General features: G+C 41.5%; 2 protein-coding genes and 1 long non-coding RNA gene across 3 annotated transcripts in view; 1 reads left to right on the forward strand and 2 right to left on the reverse strand.

Moving 5' to 3' along the window:
• Positions 1 to 328: 328 nt before the first annotated feature.
• On the reverse strand, positions 329 to 9,105 carry TBR1 (T-box brain transcription factor 1). Its single transcript, XM_017855803.1, has 7 exons — positions 8,097 to 9,105; positions 7,362 to 7,516; positions 6,885 to 7,006; positions 6,163 to 6,321; positions 4,952 to 5,013; positions 835 to 1,842; positions 329 to 638 (listed from the first exon to the last, which is right to left on the reverse strand). Exons 1-6 carry the CDS (start codon positions 8,786 to 8,788, stop codon positions 984 to 986), a joined length of 2,049 nt encoding a protein of 682 aa, XP_017711292.1. The 5' UTR covers positions 8,789 to 9,105; the 3' UTR covers positions 329 to 638; positions 835 to 983.
• On the forward strand, positions 1,757 to 25,401 carry LOC108517715 (uncharacterized). The gene is made up of 4 exons (XR_001882193.1): positions 1,757 to 1,849; positions 2,366 to 2,469; positions 24,333 to 24,445; positions 25,116 to 25,401. It is a non-coding gene; the product is annotated as an uncharacterized LOC108517715 (long non-coding RNA).
• Positions 13,534 to 25,716, reverse strand: part of PSMD14 (proteasome 26S subunit, non-ATPase 14) — a 106,967-nt gene continuing 94,784 nt past the window's right edge. The window contains 2 exon segments of the mRNA XM_017855804.1: positions 13,534 to 13,947; positions 16,346 to 16,408. Of these exon segments, the coding sequence (XP_017711293.1) occupies positions 13,849 to 13,947; positions 16,346 to 16,408 (162 nt within the window). The 3' untranslated portion in view covers positions 13,534 to 13,848.

The following is a 25,716-nucleotide window of genomic DNA, read 5'->3' on the forward strand; positions in this document are numbered from 1 at the left end:
GGGAAAAACAAATAAGGCAAAATAATATTGCTGATGTCGAGCTATTCTATTTAGAAGGAAGGGGGGGAACATACAACTCCAGTTGACTTTGCTTTGCAGGCATCATGCCACTTAATCGACTTGCCTATGAACAGACACCTATCCTTTAAAGGTGTTTGGGTGGATTCTCCTTAGCTATTTGTGTGCATTAGGGCACATAGTAATTATTTCATGCAACGGATTGAGGAGAAGTGGGAAACCCATCACTATCGAGTATTTCATGTTTCTAGAGCCTCTTAGAATATTATCTCACAAGAAAATTAAAAGAGAGAGAGAAGAGAAAGTATGAGAGAGGAGAGAAAGAAAAGCAAAGAAAGAAAAGGAAATAAAGGTTAAGCATGAACTGGTTTTGTGCCTTGACGAGAATAAAAACTAGCCATTCGTTACAATAAATTAACACTATGTACAATCATTTCACAGGCTTTGTTCCACTAAAATTATTAACATCCCTACCATCCATCCATCCATCCATCCACTCGGGGATAAGAAAGGACGCGCTGGGTGGGTCCAGGTTCTAGAGTCAACATCCTATGGTTAATGTGGAGGCCGAGACTTGGCGGGTCGGAATCGCTGCTGCCTGACAGGACTGCCCAGGTCTCCTAAAGGTGAAGAGTTTCATTACAAGAAAGAGAAGTAGGAGGTAAGAGAAAGACGAGGGGGAAGAGGATTGTAGAAGGATAACTCCACAGAAGGAGACTAAGTAGGAAAACCAAAAGGTTTACAGCAAAGTTGAAGGTCGGTGCGCTAATTGCAGAGACTGCTGTGCAAAAAAAGGTTAAAATCACGCTCGGAGACCTGCACTTATTCGCTGCAGACGGCCATCGAGGGTCAAATAAAATGAGGGGGTGCGCAAGGAGGAGTGTGGGGTGGCGGAGCTGGGGAAGAGCTGTGAGGGTCTGGCTGGGGGTCCGGGCCGCGGCGGGGCCGGGGCAGGCAGGGGCGGCCTAGCTGTGCGAGTAGAAGCCATAGTAGCCGCTAATGTCCTTGGCGCAGTTCTTCTCGCAGTCCCGCTGGGCCAGCACCTCGCTCTTGAGCGGAGACGAGCTCTCGGACACGGGCGTGTCGGCCGGCGAGATCCGCCTCCGCTTGGCCTGCTCGTAAATCCCCGAGTCGCTCGAGTCGATGGACTTGATCGAGGAGGGCGTCTCGATCCAGCTGGAATCGGACAGGTCCTTGGGCTTGGCGTCCTCGGCGGCGCCGGGCGGCAGCGGCGAGCGCTCGGCGGCCAGGCCCTCGGCCTCCTCGCCCAGGTAGGGGTTGGCGCCGGCCATGCGCGCGGCGGCCGCAGCGCTGTTGGGCCAGCAGGGCAGCACGGAGCCCGACTTGGTGCCGCAGTACTGCGGGGGGCTGCGGGCGCCCCAGCCCGACGGGTCGGCGTAGTAGCCAAGCGGGCGGCCAGTGCAGCCTGCAGCCTGCAATGGCAGCGCCTTCACGCCTGCCGCCGCGTAGGAGAGCAGCGTGGCCGCGTTGCCCGCGAAGTCCGTGGCCGTGTCGTAGGCTGAGGCCGCGAAGTCCAGCCGGTTGTTGGCCGGCGTCACAAACCAGCGCTGCGGCGAGGGCGCGCCCGGGTCCTCGGCCTGCTGCGGCGACAGCAGCCCGTTGGTGTGTGGCACGCTGCGGTCCGTACCCGGCCCGGGGCCCGCGCCCGCGCCCGGGTGGAAGCGGGCCTTGGCGTAGTTGCTCACGAACTGGTCCTGCAGGAAAGAGCCGGCCATGGCGTAGCGGGCCCCGGGCACGATCTGCGAGCGCGGCGAGTCGTTGGGCGAGGGGGTCAGGCGGTCCATGTCACAGCCGGTGTAGATCCTGCGGGGTAGGGAGAGAGAGAGAGAGAGAGCCGAGGGGTGGCGCGGAGGTCCCTTGGGGTGGGGTGGGGCAGAAGGGAAGGCCACCTCCACTTTTCGCCCACCCCCACACCCTCCATCTACAAACTTGCAGTCCAGAATTTCCTGGAGAATACAAGAGGCCGCAGACCTCTATCATTCCCAAAATAAATCATGGTATTATGAAGGAGCCAATCTGCCTATGCAGGGACCTGAGCAAGATGCAGACCATCAAGGGAACGACTTCCCTCTTCTCTTCCTCTCTCTGGTCAAGTATACTGGGGTACTGAGAGAGGGGCACAAGCAAGGGCTTTCATCCCACTTCTCCAACATTTGTGTGCACATTGAGGCAGACTGACCTAGGGACTAAGATGCTCTTTGCCCATTGGGCCTTTCCTCTGCGGTCAGAGTTTCTGGGTGAAATTTCTAAGCAAGGTACTCACTCCTCCACCCTTTTAAGACCTATGTCCATTTGATTGTTCAGGTCATTTCTCTCCTTTTTCTAGATTGTTTCAGAAACCACTAGGGAAAAGCCGCGCACGCAGAATCATCAAAGACTGATCTTCACCCTTGTTCTAGAACCCGAGGTTTGGTGCTGGAAGCCTCCAAGGTACTTAGTGTCTATTGTTTCCCCTGTGTGAAACTTTCACTCCCACCTCTACTAATACAAACAAGAATTACTACTCAGAAACAGTAGTCATCAATCAGAAATATTCTCTTAAAAGAAAAGGTGTTCTTTACTCTGACCTGCTTTTCCTAGCTTTTGGTGCATTACGGCAGAAACTTGGGGGCAAACCTACGGTGCAAACCTACTGTGCACTTAGCAGCCTACTCCGTGCAGTGGACCACTAATAATAGCTAACCTTTGCGGAGCTTGACTATATGCCAGGCACTGCCAGCTAGGTAACTTTTATTATCCCACTTTACCGATGAGGAAATTGAGGCAAAAGGACATTAAATAACTTGCCCAACCAAGGACAGTGATTGTGTTGTTGGGAATTACCTTAGATAAAATAATCAAAGATTAACTTTAGGCCCTGGGCCTAGAAAATCCCATTAGAATTGAGAGGAAAGCAAGGGTTGGATGAAGATTGGTAGAAGTGTTTTCTCATACACATGCACACATGCCTCCCTTTTTATTTAGCTCACACATAAATGTTTTAATCTTTAGTCAACAGACTGTTTTGAAGGAGAACCTCAGTCTTGTCAGACCTTAATCCTTCAGGGAGGAGATTCCCTGGTGAGTGGCCAAGCAAGCTCCTAGTACCCCATGAACCCTTATACTTCTCCCTCTTTCTCCAAAATTGAGCCATGCCCAAGTAACCAACATAAAAGGGGAAAGGAAGAGTGTCATAAACCACTCAACTCTTCCCTATCCCCTAAAGATATCAGGTTTTTTTTTTTTTTTTTTTTTTTTTGTAGAAGTAAAGAAGTTTTACGAAAAATTTAAATTCATTTAACATCAAAGAGGAGTGGCTTTTCCAACAGAAGGCAGCCAGAGGAGGAGGGGCATGTGAGAGTTTTGCTGTGGCTGCTCAGGTCCATTCTGTTTAGTGCACAAAATTTCCCTCCTGAAATTGAATTCCAGTTTCAAATAAGAGAAGTAGAGGGAGGCAGGAAGGGAACATAACTAGCAAGGTGCAACTATCTTCTCTGTTTATCACCACAATATTTTAAAAAGAAAAAAACAGTCTGCAAAAGATACAGTTTAGATGCCCATCCAGGTCCCACCCACTTGGGATTGCTGAATTGATTTGTGCAAAATAAAATGCTTTTGAACAGATGTTCACAACAGAATTAAAATCTCAAAATCTACAGGACTCTCCTCCAACATCTCTAGTCTCTTGGGCCACACACTTTCCACTGTGCTGGGCACACCTTTTTAGATTGTGAGGAATAGAGTAGCCAAGTTTTTATTCTGGGGAATCATATTGATGAGACTTGCTTCCTTTGGAGTACTTTTGAAGAATATATATAGTGGTTATAGGCAGTAATATCAATGACTCTCTTTTAAATTATTAGAAAATATCAGGAGGGATAGTTGGTATCTGCTTGGAGATGGAATAGAGGTAGTCACTTGTCCCTTTCTTCACACACTTAATCTATGCTAGTCAAAGGCAGCTTCAACTTTTTAGCTCTCACTCCGGCGCTCAATGTAAGCCATGAAATTAAGATGTATGTACCCTTTCCTTTTATGGTCAGAAAACATGGGGGAACCCCACAATCCAGATTTAGATTTCTAACACTATCTGAACTCTTAGGCACTATGGACCCTGAGTGAGAATTGCAGAACAAGCCCAGAAAGCATTCAGTTTACACCTACTGTTGCCCCCAAAGAACAGCCTTTTGATAGAAAAGAGGGAGGTGAGGGAGGCCTAAAGAAAAGGGCACCAGCATGTTTAATTAAAACACACCTAGATACAAAAGGAAGAGGAAAATATTTTTCTTTTGAAGTTTATCAATAATACACAGCAACACCGTCTGAATCTTTCCAAAAGCCTAAAATGACCGTAACAGCGGTTCTGCTCACGAACTCGCCTGTGATGGGTGCACATTTGTATTCAGTCCATGGTAAACTTGCACAGGAAATGCTATTACACAAAACTTGGAAATAGGTAAATAAAAGTCACATATGCTAAGGAGACTGGTAACAACTGCCAGAGGAGCCACATGCACTTTTAGGCAGAATCGCCCGTTTCAGACATAGACAATCTGAGCTGAGCATCTGCAGCGCCACATACAGTACTCGCATCCGGGAACCAGGGCAGCCTCCCCAGCCAGCCAGCCAGCTCCAGAGGCCCGCCAACAACTTTGTAATCCACAGGAAAGCTAAAATTAGGTGGAGGAAACCTCTGACCAAAAACCACACAAGTACCAAGCCACAAGGTCACCAGAGAGAAGGGGAGCCAACAACAACAACGACCAAAAAAAAAAAAAAAAAAAAAAAAGAAGGAGGAGAAGAAAGGGAAACCCTCTAAAACAACCTTGTCTTCACACATTCCAGCTTTCAAAATCCTTGTACATAATAATCCACCTTTGACCTAAAGCCCAATTCCACAATTATTTGAAAAGGAAGATACAAAATTACTTACGTGTCATAATTATCCCGAAATCCTTTTGCAAAGGGGTTGTGATCTATTTTCAGTTGTGTAATCTGGCAAAGAACAAAATGAATGTTATCTCACCTTTTTTACATGAAGACTGGGTGTTTGAGAATATATCATCTGCCACTTTTACAGGGGCTTAAGGCCTACAACTTATTAAATAGCAAGGTTTTCCTAACTGAAAAATTTGAGGGATTGAGTGGAAAGGAAGTATCATGAAAGTTATGAGGAACATGTTTAAATTAACGATACCTATAACTAAAGGACTGCTTTCAGTTAGCTACCCTGTTTTTTTCTAAATTGGTTCAAAATCACATTTTTAAAATGCTTGTTACACACAGTGTACTTATTCAGACAAAAATCTTTAAGGAGAACTTGAATTCATCACTAAATGTTGACTATTTTAAGTATTTTATATTTTAAAACGTTTGTCGCTTCTGACTCACAACCTGAGAAACCACAAGTTGCATCTTAAAATCAGGTTGGATTTAAAAGCATGTTTTAATTTCTGATATTATCATTTAAGTAAAAAAAAAAAAAAAAAAGACAAACACAAAAACCCCTATCACTCCTAGTAGTCAAATCAGCCACTAAAATCAGTTTTTGCAAACTTGCAAAATCGGAAGAGGTTCCAGTGCTAGAAAGCTCAATCCATAGCCCTTAGTAATTTGATTTATTGTGGTTTTCACATATATGAATGTGTATGTTCTTTTGATCTCCCAGAACAGTGATGTTTGTTCATTTCAGCCATCAGTTCTGAGATGGAAAAAAAAGAGAGAGAGAGAGAAATTTTTTTTTAGATGCCAAAGCTTGCCAAGAATAAAATGCACGGGGAAATCTGCTTGTTTTCTAAGGGAAAGAGAGACTTAAAAAAAATAAAAAAGTAGATTTTAATCTGTTCTAGTTCGAATCCCAAATTAAAACTCCCAAAAGAAGAGTCTTTAGAAATCCTGGCCACCTCAAAGGTGGCCTGGGTAACCCGCGACGAAAACAAATAGAAAGCATTTTCCCACCGGCTTGGTGTTTAGGAAAGGTGCCGTGGGCAGGCCCCTAGCCCTAGGCCTTAAAACGCACAGCGGAGCCAGCTGTTGCTGATGTTAGCGCTGCTAGTACCCTAGACCTGCATGGCGGGAGGATGTGAGAGGGTGGGAGAGAGGTCTGTGCCGCCCGCCTCGCGCCCAGCCCCTAGGTCTCCTTACATCCGTGTTCTGGTAGGCGGTGACGGCAATGAACTGAGTCTCAGGGAAAGTGAATGTCTGCACGCGGCCGGGCTGGCTGGTGTCCTCCGTGCCGTCCTCGTTCACTTCCACCACATGCAGGCGGGGCTGGTACTTGTGCAAGGACTGTAAAACCACCATCTGTCCGGCGGAAAGAAAGGGGAGCGCCGGGTGGCGTGTTAACGCGGTCGCTGTGCGCGTGGCTGTGTGCGCCCGGCTGCGCGCCCGGACTGGCGGAGGCAGCCTGCAGCCAGCCTCCCAGGCTAACTGACCGCGAGACTCGCCTGGCTGGCGGCTGACTGGCTGGGGCAGACCGGCCTTCGCACCTCTGGGAGCGAAGATAAGCCGGGGCACCGGAGAAAAGGGGGAAGCCGACCGCCCGATCCTCAGGGCCCTTCTCCTAGTCCTCCTGTAAGGAGGAACAAAGATTTCCACAACCTGCAGATCTTGTGGGGTTTCTTCTCAAAATCAATCAGTATTAGTACTTGGGAAGGTCGGGCACTCCAAAATTGGGCCGACGAGGGTGTTGTCAACGAGAACAACTTCATAAATTTAACATAAATTTGGAGGGTGGAAATACAATTTTTAAGTCTTTTTAATGAAGCAAAGAAACGTGTATCCAGTTCCATATACTGCTTTGCACTGACGAACTGGATGTCAGGGAGAAAGGGGTGAGAGAGAACACGAGCGCTTGAGCCACTGACCTGCCCATTGTTATTTGAAGCTCCTTTGTTGTTCGTAAGTTTTAATTTTCCAAAAGAGATTTCTTGGCGCATCCAGTGAGCCCCAGTGTTGGGGGAATCCGGATGCATATAGACCCGATTTCCTAGAGAAATAAATACGTTGTTTACATATGCCCCTGGCACTGCCCAGTCCCAGCTCCTCACCACGTAGGACACACACACACACACACACACACACACACACACCTTACTCTACCGTGAAGCCCATTAGCTGGGGCCTTTTAGGCCGTTCTTTCTTCCTATTAACTGGGGTGATTAAAATAGCTTTTGCATAATCCTCCCCTTCTCGCAGCTCAGTCTGTCCCCTGTCCCCTCGTTTCCTTTTAGAAGTCATTGGCCGATCGTTTTAAAAGTCGCTCGAGCCAGTCCACAAAGGCTTTAATTAATCATTCTCACCTAAATAAGTGTCAAGAAAATGTGTTAATTGGAAGGACTTGCCTTGCACATTGGTGTCCGCTTTGCCGCAAGGAACCCATTTGCCTCCTTGAAACCTCCAGTGATTGGGATCCGCCAAAATCACATCCACAAAAATATTGTAATGAGCCGTGGGATCGAGACCAGAAATGTTAAAACTTAAAAAAGGAAACATGCGCCTATTTAAATTAAGGGGTGGGGGGAGAAAACAAGGAAAAAAGAAACATAAATGTTAAAGATTAAATGCAAGAAGCGGGGCGCCAGATAGCAAAGCAAAACTTGTTCTTGCAGCAAATAGGGACGAATATTTGATGGGTTAGAAAAAGGGTGGTGGGAGAAGAAAAGAAGTGCAACCCAAATCAGGGAGAGCGGCGGGTGAGCTGGAGTGGGAAGGCGGCAGGTATCACTGCCCAGGTGGAGAGAGAGGCTGGCGACCTGCGTCTCCACCTGTCCGTGCAGGCCAGTGTTGATGCGTCCCTCCCATCGCCCAGCCGCTGGCCGGGGCTCTTCCTTTTTCTTGCCTTCCTCTGGCCACTGACTGGCTCTCCAACCACGTACCTAGAACGGGGTCCCCCCCCCCCAACCAACATCACCGTGGCGGTTATCCCTTCCACTTTCCCCCTTTCCAAAACCAGCCAACTCTAGGTCGCCTTCCACTCCGCTCCCGACCCCAAATCGTCGCTGCCGCGGCAGTCACAACCTAGGTGCACTTGTCCCCGGCTGCGCCTGGAGCAGCGGCAGCCAAAAATGTAGTATTACCTTCCCTGTTTGGTGATGATCATCTCCGTTTGGTGCCGGTGAAATTTCAGCCAAAGAGGCCTGTTGCACAGGTACACCTGTGCTTTGCCGGGCACCAGCCCCGGCTGGGTGGAGGAGAACTGGTAGAACGGAGCTCCTTGGTAGGAGTGGCCGTATTGCTGTGGGTAGGGGTAGCCGGCCGTGGGGTATCCCTGCGGCGAGGAGTTGGACAGGAGGCTGTTGTAGGCTCCGTTGGTGATGACCGGGTGGTGGGCCATGTAGCGGCTGGGGCTGCCGATGGAGAAGGCGGGGTGCGCCGGTCCGTGCTGGCCGGGGTACGGGAACATGGCACTGGGAGCAGTGGCCGCAGACTGTGGCTGGCTGGACTGAGAGAGGAGGTAGCGATCTGCAGCAGAGCCATCGAAACTGTGACGAAGCTCAGAGACCCCGTCCAAGACAGGAGAGAGTTTACTTCTCTGGACGTCCCCTGGTGAGTCCTTGGAGTCAGGAAAATTGTCTGTATCTGACTGATTCGTCATCCCCCTGGTAATTTTTTTCAAAGGTGAACTTCTCTCCAGGTTGTCAGTGGTCGAGATAATGGGATGATCGTGCAAGACAAGCTCGGATCCGCCTGAATGTGGGTAGCTGCTGCTCACATTGAGAAATTTCTTGGAGAGCATGATAGAAGGAGAAAGGCAGTGCTCCAGCTGCATAGCTCTAGAACCTGAACACTCGCCCTCCCGTCCCTGGTTTTTAAAGTCCTATTTATCATAAACTAGAAATCCACAGACCCCCTCACTAGACAGAAAGCACTTCAACCAGCAAATGCTTCTCAAAGGTTTGATTTACTTTTTTTTTTCCCTGGGAGAAGAGATTGGCCAATTGACACTATGCAGCAATCAGAAAAGGCTCACTTTTGATCTTGCTGCTTGTGCAGCCGATGAAACGGCTCCTGCCATTGGTTAACTGCTGACAGTAATTTAATTAGATAGACATTAATTAGGATAATCACCTGGCTCCTGGTAGCGACGATCATGGCAAATTGAAGGGGATGATTTTATTGTTGGCTTGGGGGGTGGGGAATGTGTGTTGGTTTACGTGAGCACTGTTGTGTCACCTTTAAGCTTTGTGACCACTGCTTTAGGAAGATTCAAAGATGTGCAATTTACTAAACATTTCCTACCTTCCCCCCCTTCCCCCATGTAGAGCGGAGGGGCGGAGGAGGGAATTCGACGATGCTAGGAGACTTTTCGGATCTGAATGAGCCAAATATTCAGTTGAATGTAACGATTTCAAGTGCAAAGTATACAAAGCGCGAGCCGGTGGCCTCTTCTCGCCCTGTAAAAGTTCCAGAGTCTGTCTTTTCCAGCTAATACAAAAGCACACAACACCTGAGCTGGTGCTTTGTGAGCAGGTCCTACGTGTCCTCAGCGCCCCCACCCCCACCTTTTAAACTGCAAACATAAATAAATAAATCCCTGCTGCTGAGAGCCACAGCGACAAGCAGAAGGGGGGGAGAAGAGGGGGCGAAAAGCAGCAACTCACCCACCAATCCACCCACCTCAGGAAGGTTCGGTTTCTTGTTTGAGCACAGAAACAGTGACAATCTATGATCTCCTTTTTAAGTTTTGAAATAATCATAAGCTGTCGGACTAAAATGCCTTAATGTATTTGCAGTGATGTTTACCGGGTCTTTACTAATATTTTATCAGCGAACTTGGTTGCAGATTATCTGAAGAGCATCTAACTGGGGGCAGGCGCCATGCATCCTTCTTGTCCCTCTGCATATCCTTCTCTCTGAGGTACTGGCTTGGCGACAGGTTCAAAAGCTTCGCCAGGAAAAGAGAGGGCCGAGTCCCCGTGCAAATGGGCTCGTCAGAAGCGCTGATCTGGGGAGACAGAGTGGAAGTGGTGTCAACACAGTAATCGCTACTGGAAACGTGTGAGTGTGTGTGTGTGTGTGTGTGTGTGTGTGTGTTTAATGTTTATATAATCTGGAGGGGAGAAAAAGCATCCATGCCAGTAATTTTAAAAGGAAAAAGAATCTAAAGAGGAATAGAAAAAAACCAATTTAAAAGGATGTTGGCACAAATAAATAGCACGAGGCCCAAAGAGACCCTGAGGTGTAGGGAGGAGGTCTCTCAGCATCCGCTCTACAGAGGAGCCCAGCCCTCGGCCTGAGCCAGAGGGCCAACGGCGGCAGAGGCTTTTTATCCACCCAAAACCGCCTCCCGCGGCCCCACGCTCGCTGACCTGCCCTCCCGCGGCTTTCGTCCCGGACGCCGAGCTGCGCGGGAATGAGCAGGAGGAGCGCCGCCCAGAGCTCCGCTCGGCCCCGAGAGCTGGCCGGCCCGAGGGCGGGCTCCGCCCGGGGGAGTGAGGGAGCGCGGGTTGAGCTGCGTCTGGTGCAGACCCCAGGGGCACACGCTCTTCCCGTGCTGGAGGCGCGGCCTGGGCACCTCAGCCGGGGGAGCCTCTGGCTTTGAGCGAGCACGTCTGTCCTACCCGTACTTGGGGCAGCTCCCAGAGTGACAGCAGCGCTTGGGGACATTGGGTGGGGTCCTGAGCATGGGCGAAGACGGGTTAACCAGACTCGCCGCTTCGCCACTGTGGTGCATTTTCAGAGCGGCGCCTCGGTGGGCTGAGCGGTCAGCGCTGAGCCGAGACTGCGCCCCTCGAGACAGGCTGGGCGCCTTGGCTGCAGAGGGCACCAGCTGCGGCCTCCATCAGGGCGCCGCGGGCAAGGCCCTGCGCGAGCGGCCTGGACAGGGCAGGTTGATGACCAGATGTCCCAGACTAAAGCCGAGACAATTTTCTGGGATAAAAAGAGAGCCAGACCCATTTTTCCTTTCGAAAGCAAACCTCAGCTCTTGGTCAGGAAGCTTCATAAACAAGCAGTCTTAGCTGTTGAGTCGTTGGGGTGCGGGAGAGGGGAGTAGGGGATGCCATTTGACACTTGTTTTTCTGCCCTTGACCTTCTACCGCCATTTGCCTCATCAGAGGCTTTTGACCTCTTGACTACTTTTGGTTACTTTCGTTTCCGTCTTTCTCCCATCTTCAACTTCTCTGTCCCTGAGTGCCTCTCCCTCCGTTGCTTCGGAAGACAGTACTTTCCTCCCTTCTCAGTGGGACAGAGCCTTAAGTGTGTAAAGAGGTGAGACATCAACTTGGCTCTTTTTGAGGCTTTGCCATTCTGGATACCCTAAACTGCTTTTCTTTTCTTTTCTTTTCTTTTTAAAAAAGGAAGAATGCTAAAATGAAATGTTAAGGTGTTAAAGGATAGAAAAGGGAAAGAGTGCACCTTCTTCAGTTTTTAAGGAATTGATGTGCTCTCTGACCCACTTTGGATTATCAGTAACAAATTCAGTGATTGCTCACATATAGGCTATGCCTTGAATTTATATATACTAATGAAAATTAAGGCTTTCCTCAGAATCACCACACGTGCCTGTGAACCATACTTCTAAAAGAAGGCCAGGGCTTCTCAAACCTTGAAGTGTATATGAACCACACCAGGATTCTTGATTATGATTCAATAGGCCTGGGGTGGGGCTTGCTTTTTGTATATATAACAAATTTCCATAAGACCCAGATGCTATTGGTCCAGGCAGATGACACTTTGAATGGTGAGGCCAGAGCTTTCAGTGCCACCATACTAGTCTGAGAGAAAAGCAGGGACATTTCTGCACTAGAGACAAACAGTTTTGTTTCCAGAGCTGCTTTACCTCTGCATGGTGGAGGGGTAGATATGCTCACATAAGCATGCTTGAATGCGTGCACATGTGTGTGCACACACATAGTCTTAAACAGCTTCCTGAGTTTGTGATTAAACGCATCTTTTCAATGCCTAACTGGGCCTGGGACATCAGGCTGCTGTGAAAATAGCTGTACATTCCAAGACAAAGGTGTTCCCTGAGCCTGGCCTCTTAGGGCTTCTTGATTTTGATCAACTCCAAATCTACAAAAATATAGGTTTTTGCTAGCAAAGATTTTGACAAGGTTCTGAAATTGGGAATGTCACCAACATGAACCAAATGAGAATTAAGTAGTGTGTGGCTACAGGGAGTCCAGGAAGATGGGGTGATCAAATAAGGGCAAAAACAGGCAAAGTAAGCGTTCCCAGTCACAGGATTCAGGATATTTTCAGAGGACTAAGTGGAAAACAAAAACAAAAAACCCTTTCAACCCACATATTGAGAATAGTTCTTGAAATGTTAAGGCCGTCTTCTGAGGGCACTGTGCCCCCCAAAAATCACTGACTAGCACTCATTAACAATATCTGTGAAGTAAGTTAGACAATCTTATTTGTAAAGGGAAAAATCATATCCAAAAGCCTGCACACAAGTTTGAATTAGGCAAAATAAAACTTCACTAACTTCCACTTATATTTTAATTTCAAATGGTTAAATGTAATCCCAACAACTTTAATACATATTACATGTCCTACATAAAATGTACTGTCACTATATCTGAAACAATAAACCACAGGACAAGCAAGAAATGCTCAGAATACTTCTTACTCCACCAAAAAAGATATTGTGAAACATACTGGGAATTTAAGCCCTTTCTACTTTCAGTTTCTGGTAACTTCACTAGGCGACCAATAAGAGCCTAGACTTGTTCCAGTAGGACAGTAATTTGATCTATCACAGCACTCATAACAGTTCTACTAGGTTAAGTTAAATTCCAAGTCCCCATGTAAAACCTTCCTTTAATGAAGCCTCAGTAATAATACTCTCACCATATTTTCACAAACAAGGGTGCAGACTAGAATTAGATCTTTGTCTCTGTATCTTTTGCCATACTCCTTGGTATAATCAGTATGGCTCTGAACCGTAAGTAATAACAGGGGCAGTTACTTTTGTACATCACATTAGAAGTTGGTATTAGCCATTTTTTTTCTCTATTAGAAAACTGAGTAGTCCTAATTTAGAAAAGATGAGACCAAACAATAACAAAATTATTGCTTATAAGCTTATATTAACCTCACATTATGACTACTTTTCTCATTTTGCTTTTTAGACATTATATACTTTCTGTGGTTATTTTAGATAAAAGTCCAGTAGAGTTTGCAGTAGCCAGTTCCCAGTTTCAAAACTGTTGGTAGAAATGTACTTTTTAAAAACATGATAAAGTCTAAATTAAAATTGCTCCCTTTTCTTTGTAAATGTACTCCTCCAAAATCCTAGAAGTATGTTTATAAGATAGTGAGTATACAATATTTAGCTTATGACAAATGCTAACAAAATGTCAACATTTTTTTCTGAGTTACTAATTAGGTAGCCACTCATTAATGGAAATCATTATATATTTGTGAAATTTTGTTATCACACTGATGTTTTACGTGTTATAAGATCTTAAAATGCAAAGGGAAACATATCTTTGTGTGAGATTTCTCGACCACTGTCAAACGTTATTCCATCAATCCCACCCATTGCCAAAAAGACCTCAGGAGGCATAGATTGTAAATGTATTTTATTTTGTAAGTAACAATCAAAATATATTTGTGCTACTGATTTTTTCAAATATTAAATGGGATCTTAACAAAATTTGTCCACTTTGATGTACTCATGTATAACTTTAGAATCTGCAAAGACCCTGACTAAAGAAACAAGTAATTGCACAACTGAGACTGAAGGTGTTACGGTGCTGCAAATGATGCCAGATGTCTTACATTTAGCCAAGTACACCTTCAGAGGTCCCTTGATTTTGAGCATTAGGAACAACAGAGGAATATACACTGAAAGCATCATTAATAGCGTTTTTCGTTGCTTTATTTAAATACGACAGTATCCAACATAGCTGCTAAACACTGGACAATATTTGAGGTCATAAGTACATCCACATGTTCCTCCAAATGACGTTTGGGGTCCTAAAAGAGCAAAAATAAGGAAAGAGAAAACAGAACCATATTATTGGTAGATAAATTACTCAAATTTTTTTCAGTAGCTGATGAAACTGGTAAAGAAAGCCAGAACTAACTTAAATATTTTACAATTTAACTTTACTAGTATATTGTTATATTCTTAGAATTTCTAAATCAATTAAGTTAAGTAGCTAATAAAATAATAGATTACACAATGAAAGCTTGATTTACACAATGCAATGACTGTGTACCAGAGATTTTTATAAGGAGTAACAAGGAATTCTATACAGCTTACAATCATCTGATTTTTTTAAAGTTCATTTATATATGTCTACCTGTCTGCATATATGTGTATATTCTCTACCATTCATATATCTTGAATGTCTGAGGGAATGCTTAATTCAAAGCGGACATACCAATGGGTAAGAGTTCAGTGTGAATTCTCAGCACTTCTTCTATGTTTTATAATAGCAAAAATCAGAATTCTGTACAATCTTAATCTTTCAAGAGTAGTGCTTTAAATGATTCAGAAAATATTCTTGGATCAAAAGTTGCTGTTTGTAGTTGAAGAATTTAAATACAATTTGGATCAATTCTAAAATGTTAAGAATGTTTTATGTAGCTATTCTGAAAAAAAATGTATCATCGAAAATTATATAGGTACAATCCTTTAACTTAAACCCGATCATATCTATTTTGAAATAGACTGAGTTAAAAGGAGGCTTAAAATTGTATTGTAATAAAGGAATTTAAATTAAAATGCTTAGTATGTATTTATGTTTTAGGTGGAATTAAGTATTTGAGCAAAATTTGAAAGTTTTGAAATAAGGAATATATATTATGCACAATAGAAAATTATTTAAAGGATTATATTCTTACGATTATTGTTAAAATACCCAAGACTCCTAACTTTAAACAAATGTTCATTATTGGAATTATTTCTTGGCCGTGCTTTTCTAACCCTTATTTTAATACACTGTTTTTTTAAAACAACCCAGAGATACAACATGTTACAAACAATTTCAAGTGACTAGACTACAATATATTTTTTATTTCAGAAATAAGTCTCAGGGCATTTTAGGTGAAAAAGACTGAGAAACACTAGCAGGAGAAAAAAAGATATTGGTTTAATTCCATTATAGACAGTTTTGTTTTTGCCACGCAGTAGGCCAAACCAGTGAGGTAATAACTATATTTTTAAAAATGACTCTGATGATTATTAAACTTTGCCAATTACATATTTTTCAGTTTCATTTTTTATTTAGACCTTTTATTTGCTGCTTTAAATCTGTATCAAGAAACTATGGCCTCGGAAAGACATTTATTCAAAAAACAGTTACTGAATTCTATAAAGTATAAGGCTCCAAGTTGGTGATCTAGTATTATGATTAAAATAAGTAGTGGAAAGATAACAAGGGTGATATCACATAAGATGAGAAAACAAAATGAACTGTATTTCATTTTGCTTTTGGGGTATTTGTTTTAAATTATAATACTCAGAAGGTAGTGAAATTTGATTTTCTCATTTAACACATATGATAAAGTCAGACCTTTGCCCCTACTGCTCTGTTGGAGTAATTCATTTTATAGTGAATTGGTAACATGCTTCCCTCAGTTATCTATTACTTCTTGTGGCAGCTGGGTGATTCTTAGAGATTTCCCATCCAAGAATGGTCCTGGCCCAAACCTACATAGCTTGTGAGATGTGATGGGATCAGAGCATATGGTAGGATGGCTGAAAGCAAAGACAGCTTAGTGTCTTGCATCTGAAATATCAAGATTCTGCCAACATCAGCAATATGATAACCATGTTCCATGAAATGGGGAAAAAATGTAATCGACATTCTTTAAAAAACATTCTAATTAATCTGTAGATTCCTTTAATTGGTTGGTGTCTTCCCCCACCCTCAGATAATAGAGACTAAAATATATATTTCATCTTAGAAAAGTGAAAGAGCAAATACTTAAAGCCCTTTCTCTTCACTCAGTGTAACCCAATAAGGCTCTAACCTTTCTCAGGAATATTACCTACATATTGATATAGTACATAATTAACAAAACTTGTTACATACGAAATAAATCTACCCTATTATCTTTTCTATTATCTTATTTATCTGTAGATTAAAATAATGCTTGAAAAATTAATTCAGAACACAAATGTCCTAATTTGTTCCTAGTAAATTATTTTCACTGAAGATAGTATCTCATAGGTATTTGTGATTTACTTCTCTATAGAACCTGACATCAAATTAATTTAGTGACCTTTACAATTAGTATCACATTTACATGACAGAAGAAAAATGTAGAGTGGACAGGAAAAAAATTATACAGGCCCTAAAACAGTTTTAACTCTATAAGAACATGCTATTATGCAACTGCATAACTTATTAACAGTATACCTCACCTGCTTGCCAACATTCTTTATTGCCAGCTGTTCAGGTGTCATCTTATCTTCTTCTTCTACAGCCTGTGAATGAAACACAAAGGACAGAGTTTAAAATTATAAATTCTCTATTCCCACTGCAGGATAATCACCAAAAATAATGATGACCAGAATTTTCATTCATAGAACTTTTATTCAAAGAATTTACCGAATAAAATTATGCTAAACTTCATAATAACCTTCAGGGCAATAAAAACTATCAGCAGCATCATTTTGAAAACAGACAAGAAATACACAGAAAGTACTGAAAATATCAAACAGGATCACTAAATGGTTGTGTTGACCATTTGCAACACAAATTGACCATTACTGAATTCTTCAGGAGATGGGAGATGGAAGTACCTGAGGTGGCACTTATGGCACTGTGGTACTAACTAATTCTGTTCTGTTGCCCTCTCCTTTTCCTATTTGCACAGTTCTTTCCCAGTTTCCCATTTCTCTGTCTCCTTTCTTATCAATCCAGCCTGCCCATAACTTCAGTATCTATTTAACTATCAATAGCACTTAGGATCAAAGGATCTACTGACTTTTGATCCACTAAACAAATCACATGGGTTTCTCTCTTAGTAATTTCACATCTTTAAATCTCTAAAAGTAATACATGTATTCAGAAAAAAATCTGAAACTACTCCACATGAGTGATCTATAGTAACCATGAAGAAATTGTCATTTGAAGTTTTCAACAAAAAATTACCTGAACTAAAAACCAAATATAATCAAAATTAAATTAACCCAAACAATACATGAAAACCACTTTCCACTACTTTCAAAGTTAGCTACAAACTCTTCTATGTATGATCATAACTTTCTGGCAGAGTAATTCTGAAATAATTATAACATTTAGATTAGCTACCACTACTGCCCTCCTCTCCCAATAATGGCACCAATATAAAACCTCTTTATTGAGAATTTCACACATAAGAAATCTTAACAGTTTGGGTATGTTATGGCCTGAAGACAAAACTCTGTATCAGGTGAACTTTTAGTCTGTGATTTATTCATAGCATCTGATAAATTGAAAAAACAAGAAAATTTAAGGATCACTAACCTTAAGAAATGCCAACACAGCATTTACCACAAAAAGAGTTACAAAAGCGGGTGAGATGGTGGTGGCAGAAAGCAGGGAACCAAAATCCCAGTGAGCGTTAGATTTGGATACTCTGAACTTTATAGTCTCACAGCTGCCAAATTTCTTCATGTGCGAACAATGAACATGTAGGAAATGTAATCATCAGACATTCCCCATAAACTGGGAAGTTTGGCTGCATTTCACACCTTCTTAATAGTTTTGTAAACAGAGAACTTGAAAATGAGCAAAGATGGCAAGTGTCTAATTTTATAAATGGACAAACTATCTAGAGAATTTTCCCCAGTAGAACCTGCCTAAAGAGAAAAGATAGTGAATAGGTATTGTATCTACTGATTATCAGAGGATACTTATTTACAACACATTATTAGGAAATGCATTTATGACTCATAAGCCCAAAAGAAGAAAAAGTAAAAGTTAGGAACATGCCAAATCTAGAAATCCCTAGACAGAGAATATGCTCATTTTCAGAGTCAGATGTCACTCTATTATTTTCAGTTATAAAAGTATTTCCTAACTGGGAAACGGCTCTCCTACTATTCAATGTTTTACATAAATGGAAACATTGACAAAACGTATTAAGAATATGTTTTTCTAAATTTCACAAATTGTGACACTATATTTTATTGACTTAAAAGCATTTAGATGAATGGAACAATTCACTAAGTTTGTACTACATACCCATTCAGTGTTAGTTGTTCTACATACATGCCAACAACAGTACTTACTACAGAATTGGAAGGAGGCAAAAATTTTGGAATTTGGCTCAAAATACCAATCCATGTACAAAACAGTTATTAGGGAATATTGTGGAATATTGCAAACAACAAAGATGGTAGATAGACAACGAACGATGAAGGTCAAAAAGCACTTGAAGTATTGATCTTATTTGAAAAGTTAAATAGGTATAAAAAGCGCTAACTCAAATTTTAAAATCTTTTACATCATTTACCCACTTTACCAATTAGTTTTTCCATTCCCAATAATTAAAAGAGAGAGTTCACAAACTCTTTGAGAAGTACAGATGGTAAAAAGTACTCCCAGCCATAGATGCCATCTGGGAAATGAGGAGCAGCTGTAGATTTAGGCATATACTAAGGTTGCAAACCCCCATGACAAAAGAGTAAGCATATCTCTTCGATTCTAAGATATTCCAAATCAAATGCCTAAATATTTTCTCTATCTACCCAAGTTACCTGTATCTCATCTACCATCTGAGCAAGACCAGTTTGTCTTCATTCACAGTTCTAATCTGGCTAGTCACCAGGAAAAATGTAAGAAATGGTTGCAGCAGAAACAAATGAAATTCAGGCACAGGCAGTGTCCTCACTAGGGAACTTCTGTGTTTATGGCAACTTCTGTGATTTGGCGTCAAATTTTGCTTTTGCATTCGTGCTCTTCGGTTTACTCAACCAACAAAAAAGCACTGAAAATGTTTGTGGCTATTCACACTAGAAACGTTTTTAACAGTTTATCAACAAAGACCCCCAGATGGCTATCCCATCATGCACGGTCTGCACAGTTCTAAGAAATCCTTGGAATTTGGTCTGTTATGTGATCATAATCCCCTCCAATGTACCCCCTATCTTACAGAGGCTTTTACTAAACCCATTAACCTCATTCTCTTTTTTCTGCTAATATTCTTATATAGACAATCTGTATCTCAAATTCCATCACTTTATTTACCCTTTTACAAACACTGATGGGATCTTTGGCACTTCACTAACACTCTTAAGGATCTACAGGAGGTCAATTCCAATGGACTTTTTTTTTTTTTAACTTTCTGAACATACTTAGAGCTACTCCAACATCTGTTTTCTCTTCTATTCCCTTAGCCTTTGCTTTTGCCACCCTGTCTCTTATTCCACATCATGCTTCTTTCACTATTCCTTTGGTTTCTTTTTCCCACATTAACATGTTAACCTTGTTCACACTATAACATGCCATGATCCCATTTAAATATCTTTTTAATATCACCATTACGGCAATTTTATATAAGACAGCACAAACTGCTAAAATGGCATATACTAATTTTTCACTATTAAGCAATCAACGCATAACTGCTAGTGGATTTCAAGACAATGTATTTTACTTCTTTCATGATTTTTAAAGTATTGACTATATAAACAACATCATGTGTTACGGGATTGAGAATAAGTTTAAAGCACTGGCTTTGATAAAACATACTTAGGAAAGCAAAATTAACAAACATTTAGCAATTAGAAAACTGAGAAGGTATAAGAGGCTTACATACGGAGATATTAAAACTAGCTTTTCTACTACCATCACTAATTAAACATCAATATAGGCATGATTTTTACAAATATTAATTTACTGAATCCTTAAAACATCTCAATAAAGAAGTTAATCTACACTTCATATGTTAATTCCAGCAAAATTTCTAACATACAAGGAATTTTTCAAACTCTTCTTGATCTCAAGGAGCTCACATTTGGGCTTTACTTGCCCATAAATCTCAAATCATAATGCAGTGTGAAACATACAAAAAAGGAGTGTGCACAAAGCACGATAGTGACATAGGGGTTAAGTAAATGTATCTAACTTTTTCTTGTGCATCACCTGAGGAAAGAGAGGGAGAGTCAGGGTGAGAGCACAAAGAATGCATTAGGGAGTAACACATCATGTGATACTTAGTAGTAATAGGGAAAGGGAAAAACCATGAGAGAATGGCTGGATGTGGAAGAAAAGCAAGAGAGTTGAGTCCAAAGTTTCAGACCTACATGATGCCTAGAAAAATGAGTGTCAGTTATAACCTAATTGGTAGAGGGAACGGTCATGAAAAAGTAGAAAGTAAGGTAGGCAATACTGCTTACTCTTGAACAGCAGCATATGAAGTAATGAAGTGGAAAGGTCTCAAACAGTGGAGATGATAATACATTTCAAATGAGAGGAAATGAAGAGATTTCAAAGTTGTTGGCATTGCTAAACTATGAAAACAGACTTTTAAAGAAAGGTATAAAAACAGAACAGCAGAAAGGCAAGGGCTGAATCTTAGAAATGCTCATAGCAAAGGCAGCAAAGCTAGCTAGCAAAGGCAGCAGAGTGTGTAGTTGCCAAAAAGTCAGGAGAACCATGGGACTGTATGGCCATGGAAGTAAAAAGAAGAGACTTCAGAAGTTCAAAAGTGTGATGTGAAGGCAAGAGGACAAGGAAAATAACTGAAAGAGATGCAAGACTCAGTGCACTAAGAAAATAAATCATTCATCTCTTTTAACAAGCTGGAAACAGCACATTGTTATCAGCACTGTACTCTGTCATGAAAAGGTTATGACTCTGAGAACACTGGAGGTAGGCGGAAGGAAATGATCAATGATGTAGGAGGTTATATTTATCCAGTTAGCATTAAGGAAGGGAGGGGGCAAAGGGTGCCATGATAGAGAACAGTTGAAGATTAGAAAGAAAGGTGCCCCTTAGAGGACATTGCATTTCCTTAAATTTTAGTTTATATTACGTTAATATTAGTTAATAACAGTGCTTATGATTGGCCACTTAATAAAGTTACATTTTTGGTAGAAAAATACAAGTATAGCATAATTTCATTCATTTAACAAATACTTATTGAGCATCTACCATTTATCTGGCAGTATACTGAAGATAAAATGAGACAATATCTGAATTCACAGAGCTTATAGACTAGCTGTAAAAACCAGGAAATTAAAAAGTAGTAATTAGGCTGGGCATAGTGGCTCACGACTGTTCAATCTCAGCTACCCAGGAGGCTGAGAGGGGAGCATCACTTGAGGCCAAGAGGTTGAGACCACCTTGGGAAACACATCAGGACTTTGTCTCTTAAAAAAAAAAAAAAAGAAAAAATAGCCAGGCATAGTGGTGAGTGCTTGGAGTCCTAGCTACTCAGGAGGCTGAGGCAAGAGGACTGCTTGAACTCAGGAGGTCAAGACTACAGTGAGATATGATGGTATCATGCAGCCCACCTGGGCAACAGAGCAAGACCTGGTCCCTTAAAAAAAAATTAAATTCATTTGATAGAAGAACAAAGTTCTATTGGCAAATAAAGAAGGAGTAAATAGCACTCTTGGTGGTATGGTGAGGTCCTCAAAAGTGAGAAAGGGTTAAGCTGAGAATTGAATGAAAAGAAGGAGTTGGGATGGGGATATATTGGTAAGGAGTGCTTCAGGCCAGGAAGCAAGAAAAAGCATTGCAAGTTAGAAGAACTGCAAATTACTCAGTATTTCAACAACATAAGAGTGATAAGAAATAAAGCTACAGAGGCAAGCAGGAGCCAAATGGGGTTTGGACTTCATTCTAAGGCAATGAGAAGTCAGTCAAGTCAGTTCATCAAGGCCTTTTTTTTTTTTTTTTTTTTTGAGATGGAGTCTCGCTCATGTTGCCCAGGCTGGAGTGCAGTGGCCACTATCTCAGGCTCACTGCAAGCTCCGCCTCCCAGGTTTACGCCATTTCTCCTGCCTCAGCCTCCCGAGTAGCTGGGATTCAGGCGCCCGCCACCACGCCTGGCTAGTTTTTTGTATTTTTAGTAGAGACGGGGGTTTCCCACCATTGGTTAGCCAGGATGGTCTCGATGCTCCTGAGCTCGTGATCGGCCCGTCTCGGCCTCTCCAAAGGTGCTGGGGATTACAGGCTTGAGCCCACCGCGCCTGGCCCATCAAAGGGTTTTTAAAAGCAAGGTAGTGACATGAACAAATCTGCATTTTAAAAAATGAGGTACATTTCACATAACATAAAATTAACCATTTTAAAGTGTACGATTCAGTCACATTTAGTGCCCCAATCACCTGTATTCCATCACCCCAAAGGAAAACCTAGTACCCATTAAGCTGTTACTTCCCCATTCCCGCCTTGCCCAAGTCCCTGGCAACCACATATCTATTTTCTGTCTCTATGGATTTACCTAGTCTGGTTTTTTCATATAAATTGAATCATATAATATGTGGCCTTTTGCATCTGTCTTAACTTACCATGTTTTCGAGATCCATCCATGTAGTAGCATGTATCAGCACTCCATTCCTTTTTATGACTGAGTAGTAGTACGTTGTCCGTATAAATCACAATTTGTTTATCCACTCATCTACTGACAGACATTTGGATTGTCTCCAACTTTAGCTAATGTGAATAGTGCTATGAACATTCGTATACATGCTTTTTGTTTGAATACCGATTTTCAGTTCTTTTGAGTATATACTTATGAGCAGAATTGCTGGGTCATATGGGAACTGTATGTTTAACCTTTTGAGGAACCTGTTTTCAACAGTGGCTCTACCATTTTATATCTCCACTAGTAATTTCTTCATACCCTTGGCAACACTTGTTATTTTTCACTGTTTTGATTATAGCCATTGTGGTTTTGATTTGCATTTTTCTAATGACTAATAATATTGATTGAACATCTTTTTTATGTGTTTGTAACCATTTGCATATCTTCTCTGGGAAATTTCTATCCAAGTCCTTGCCTAATTTTGTACTGGATTGTCTTTTTGTTGCTGCATTGCAAGAGTTCTTTATGGTTTCTTTCTTTTTTTTTTTTCCCCCTATGTTGCCCAGGTCTTGAACTCCTAGCCTCAAGTGATGATCCTCTCCTCCTTTAGCCTCCCAAAGTGCTGGGCTTACAGGCATGTGCCACCACACATGCCTTTCTATTTTCTAGATATTAGACCTTTATCAGATATCTGATTTGCAAAAATGTTCTCCCACTCTGTAGGTTGTCTTTTCTCTTTTTTCAATAGTTTTCTTTGATGCATGACCAATATGCATTTTAGAAAGATCATTCTACAGAATGGAAAATAGATTTGAATGGGAAAAACTGGAGATGCAAGGAAACCAATGAGGAGGTAAGGCAATGGAAGTGGCAACGCAAAGAAGCAGATTAACTCAAGAATTTAGTCGGAATGGTTTACTGATTGAGTAGATGTGAGAAAAAGAGAGAGGAGTCAAGAATAATATTAATAACATCAGAAGTGGTTGCAGCCATCATTTTATTAAATGCCTATCATGTGCCATATGCTTCACATATATCACAATCTTTAACCTAATTTTAGAGATAAGGAAACACAGTTCAGAAAGGCTGACCTGCCTATAGCCATACACGCAATAAGCAATGAAACTGTGGCTTAATCACAGTCCTATGTGTCTCCAAAGACCTCAAAGAAACATTCATGGCAATTGGGGAAATCATTACTTTTCACTGATACAACTTGAATAATAATAATAATAATGTCAAATGCATGATTTATTAAGTGGCCCTAAACAACATAGATGCTTCATAAAAATTTCACAGAGAATTCAATTTCAAAATGTAATTACATGAAATAGAGATGAACAATAAAGATCATACATGTATGTGCACACATGCTTGTGTGTGTCTACGTGTGCATGTAAGAGAAACTGTAGTTAAGGTTGTTGGAAAACATTTCTATGGCAGAATCTGATAGTCACCTTCTTAATGTCCATCTTCCCCTTCTTCTGTAACATAACCCTGATTTTACTAAATGTATCAATGATCCCAGCTAAAATACCACATTGCATAAACTTTCTTGCAGCTAGTTGTGTCCATTTAACTACGTCCTGCCAAATGAGATATACAGTTGACCCTTGAACAAATGGGGATGAGGGTTATGGGGGCTAACCCATCACAGGTGAAAATCTGTGTGTCACTTAACTATTAATAGCCTACTGTTGACTGAAAGCCTTACTGATAATATAGTTAATACATATTTTGTATGTTATATACATTATATACTATATTGTTACAACAATGTAAGCTAGAGAAAAGAGTATGTTATTAGGAAAAGTGTAGGGAAAAGAAAATACATTTACAGTACCATACTTATTTATCAATAAAATAAGTTTACATTATCTGTTTACAAGGTGAATTACCTGTCTGAAATGGCAGGCAACAGCAGCTGGGGACCTCAATCTATAGTACATATCAAGCAATTCAACCTTCTCAACTGAGCATGGGGCCATGTACAACTGCGTTTGTATGTATACGTTTTGACAATTTTTTATTTTATAATGTGTATAGTTTATGGTAGCAAATGATAAAACAGACTAGTGTCTCCTATATTTTATGCATTTGTGACATGCCTTTTTTTTTTTTTTTTCCAATATTTCTGGGCTGCCAGGTGCTGTGGCTCATGCCTGTAATCCCAGCACTTTGGGAGGCCAAGGCAGGCAGATTGCTGGAGCTCAGGAGTTCAAGACCAGCCTAGGCAAATAGTGAAACCCCATCTCTACAAAAAATTGGCCAGGCATGACGGCACATGCCTGTAGTCCCAGCTACTCGGGGGGCTAAGGCAGGAGGATTGCGTGAGCCCAAGAGGTGGAAGCTACAGTGAACCATGATCATGCTATTGCACTCCAGACTAAGTGACAGAGTGAGACCTTGTCTTTAATAATAATAATAATAATAATTCTGGGCTATGCAGTTTGTCTGAGGTGTTTTTCAAATTGTTGTACATCTCAAAAAAAATTCTAATATATTTATGAGAAAAATCCATGTATATATTTGAATCTATACAGTTCAAATCCATATAGTTCCAGGGTCGGTTGTAATCAGGAGTGCTGTGTGGAACTTATGCAAAGGATCCTGAAAGGAAACTGATTTATCCCCTTTTGCCCTTTTTTCTCTTCCTGTTGCATGAAACTTAGATGAGTGGCTGAAGCTATTGCAATCACAATGAATCATGAGGTGACCTAAAGGAAGAAGGCCAACACAAGGAAAGTAGAGCGGAAAGACAGAATGAACCTGGGTCTCCAATGTCTTTGAAGTTTTATATTGGCCTTGAAATATGAGACATACCTTTCTACCTTGTTTAAGCCATTGTTATTTTGAGCTAACACAACCTTACATATAAGTATTACTTGCTTAAAGCAAAAACTGAAAATAATTCAGGCGTTACATAAAGTATAGAGTTTCCTGCCTTACACATACTGCTACCAACACAATATGTTGACATATATGCAACACAGAGATACTTTTGAAAAAGGGAGAGAAGATAACATGATAGGAATTATTTTCACATTGTTATACAATTTAATTTTGTACATCTAACAGCAGATTGTAGATATTTCTCTTAGTTTTTTGTGAAATTTTATTTTTCATAATAAATCCTCTACAGAGAACATGTTGTTTAAAGAGTTATATGCACTTAAAACTGAAAGATGGCCTCCAAAAATGTTCTATCAATTACTTTCCCACTACTGCTATATTTTCCTAAAAAATTCTTTTTAATTTAAAAAGAAAAAAAAA

Source organism: Rhinopithecus bieti, unplaced genomic scaffold (assembly GCF_001698545.2).
Source record: "Rhinopithecus bieti isolate Rb0 unplaced genomic scaffold, ASM169854v2 scaffold_40377, whole genome shotgun sequence".
In the NCBI taxonomy this organism is placed as follows: domain Eukaryota; kingdom Metazoa; phylum Chordata; class Mammalia; order Primates; family Cercopithecidae; genus Rhinopithecus; species Rhinopithecus bieti.

What these genes read in the sequence shown, in the direction of transcription:
- TBR1 (XM_017855803.1), bottom strand. Translation starts at nt 8,788, where the DNA reads ATGCAGCTGGAGCACTGCCTTTCTCCTTCTATCATGCTCTCCAAGAAA. An exon ending in AGCGGACACCAATGTGCAAG is followed by an intron (nt 7,007 to 7,361) that starts GCAAGTCCTTCC and finishes TTATTTCTCTAG; the next exon opens with GAAATCGGGTCTATATGCAT. An exon ending in CCGCCTACCAGAACACGGAT is followed by an intron (nt 5,014 to 6,162) that starts GTAAGGAGACCT and finishes GTTCTTTGCCAG; the next exon opens with ATTACACAACTGAAAATAGA.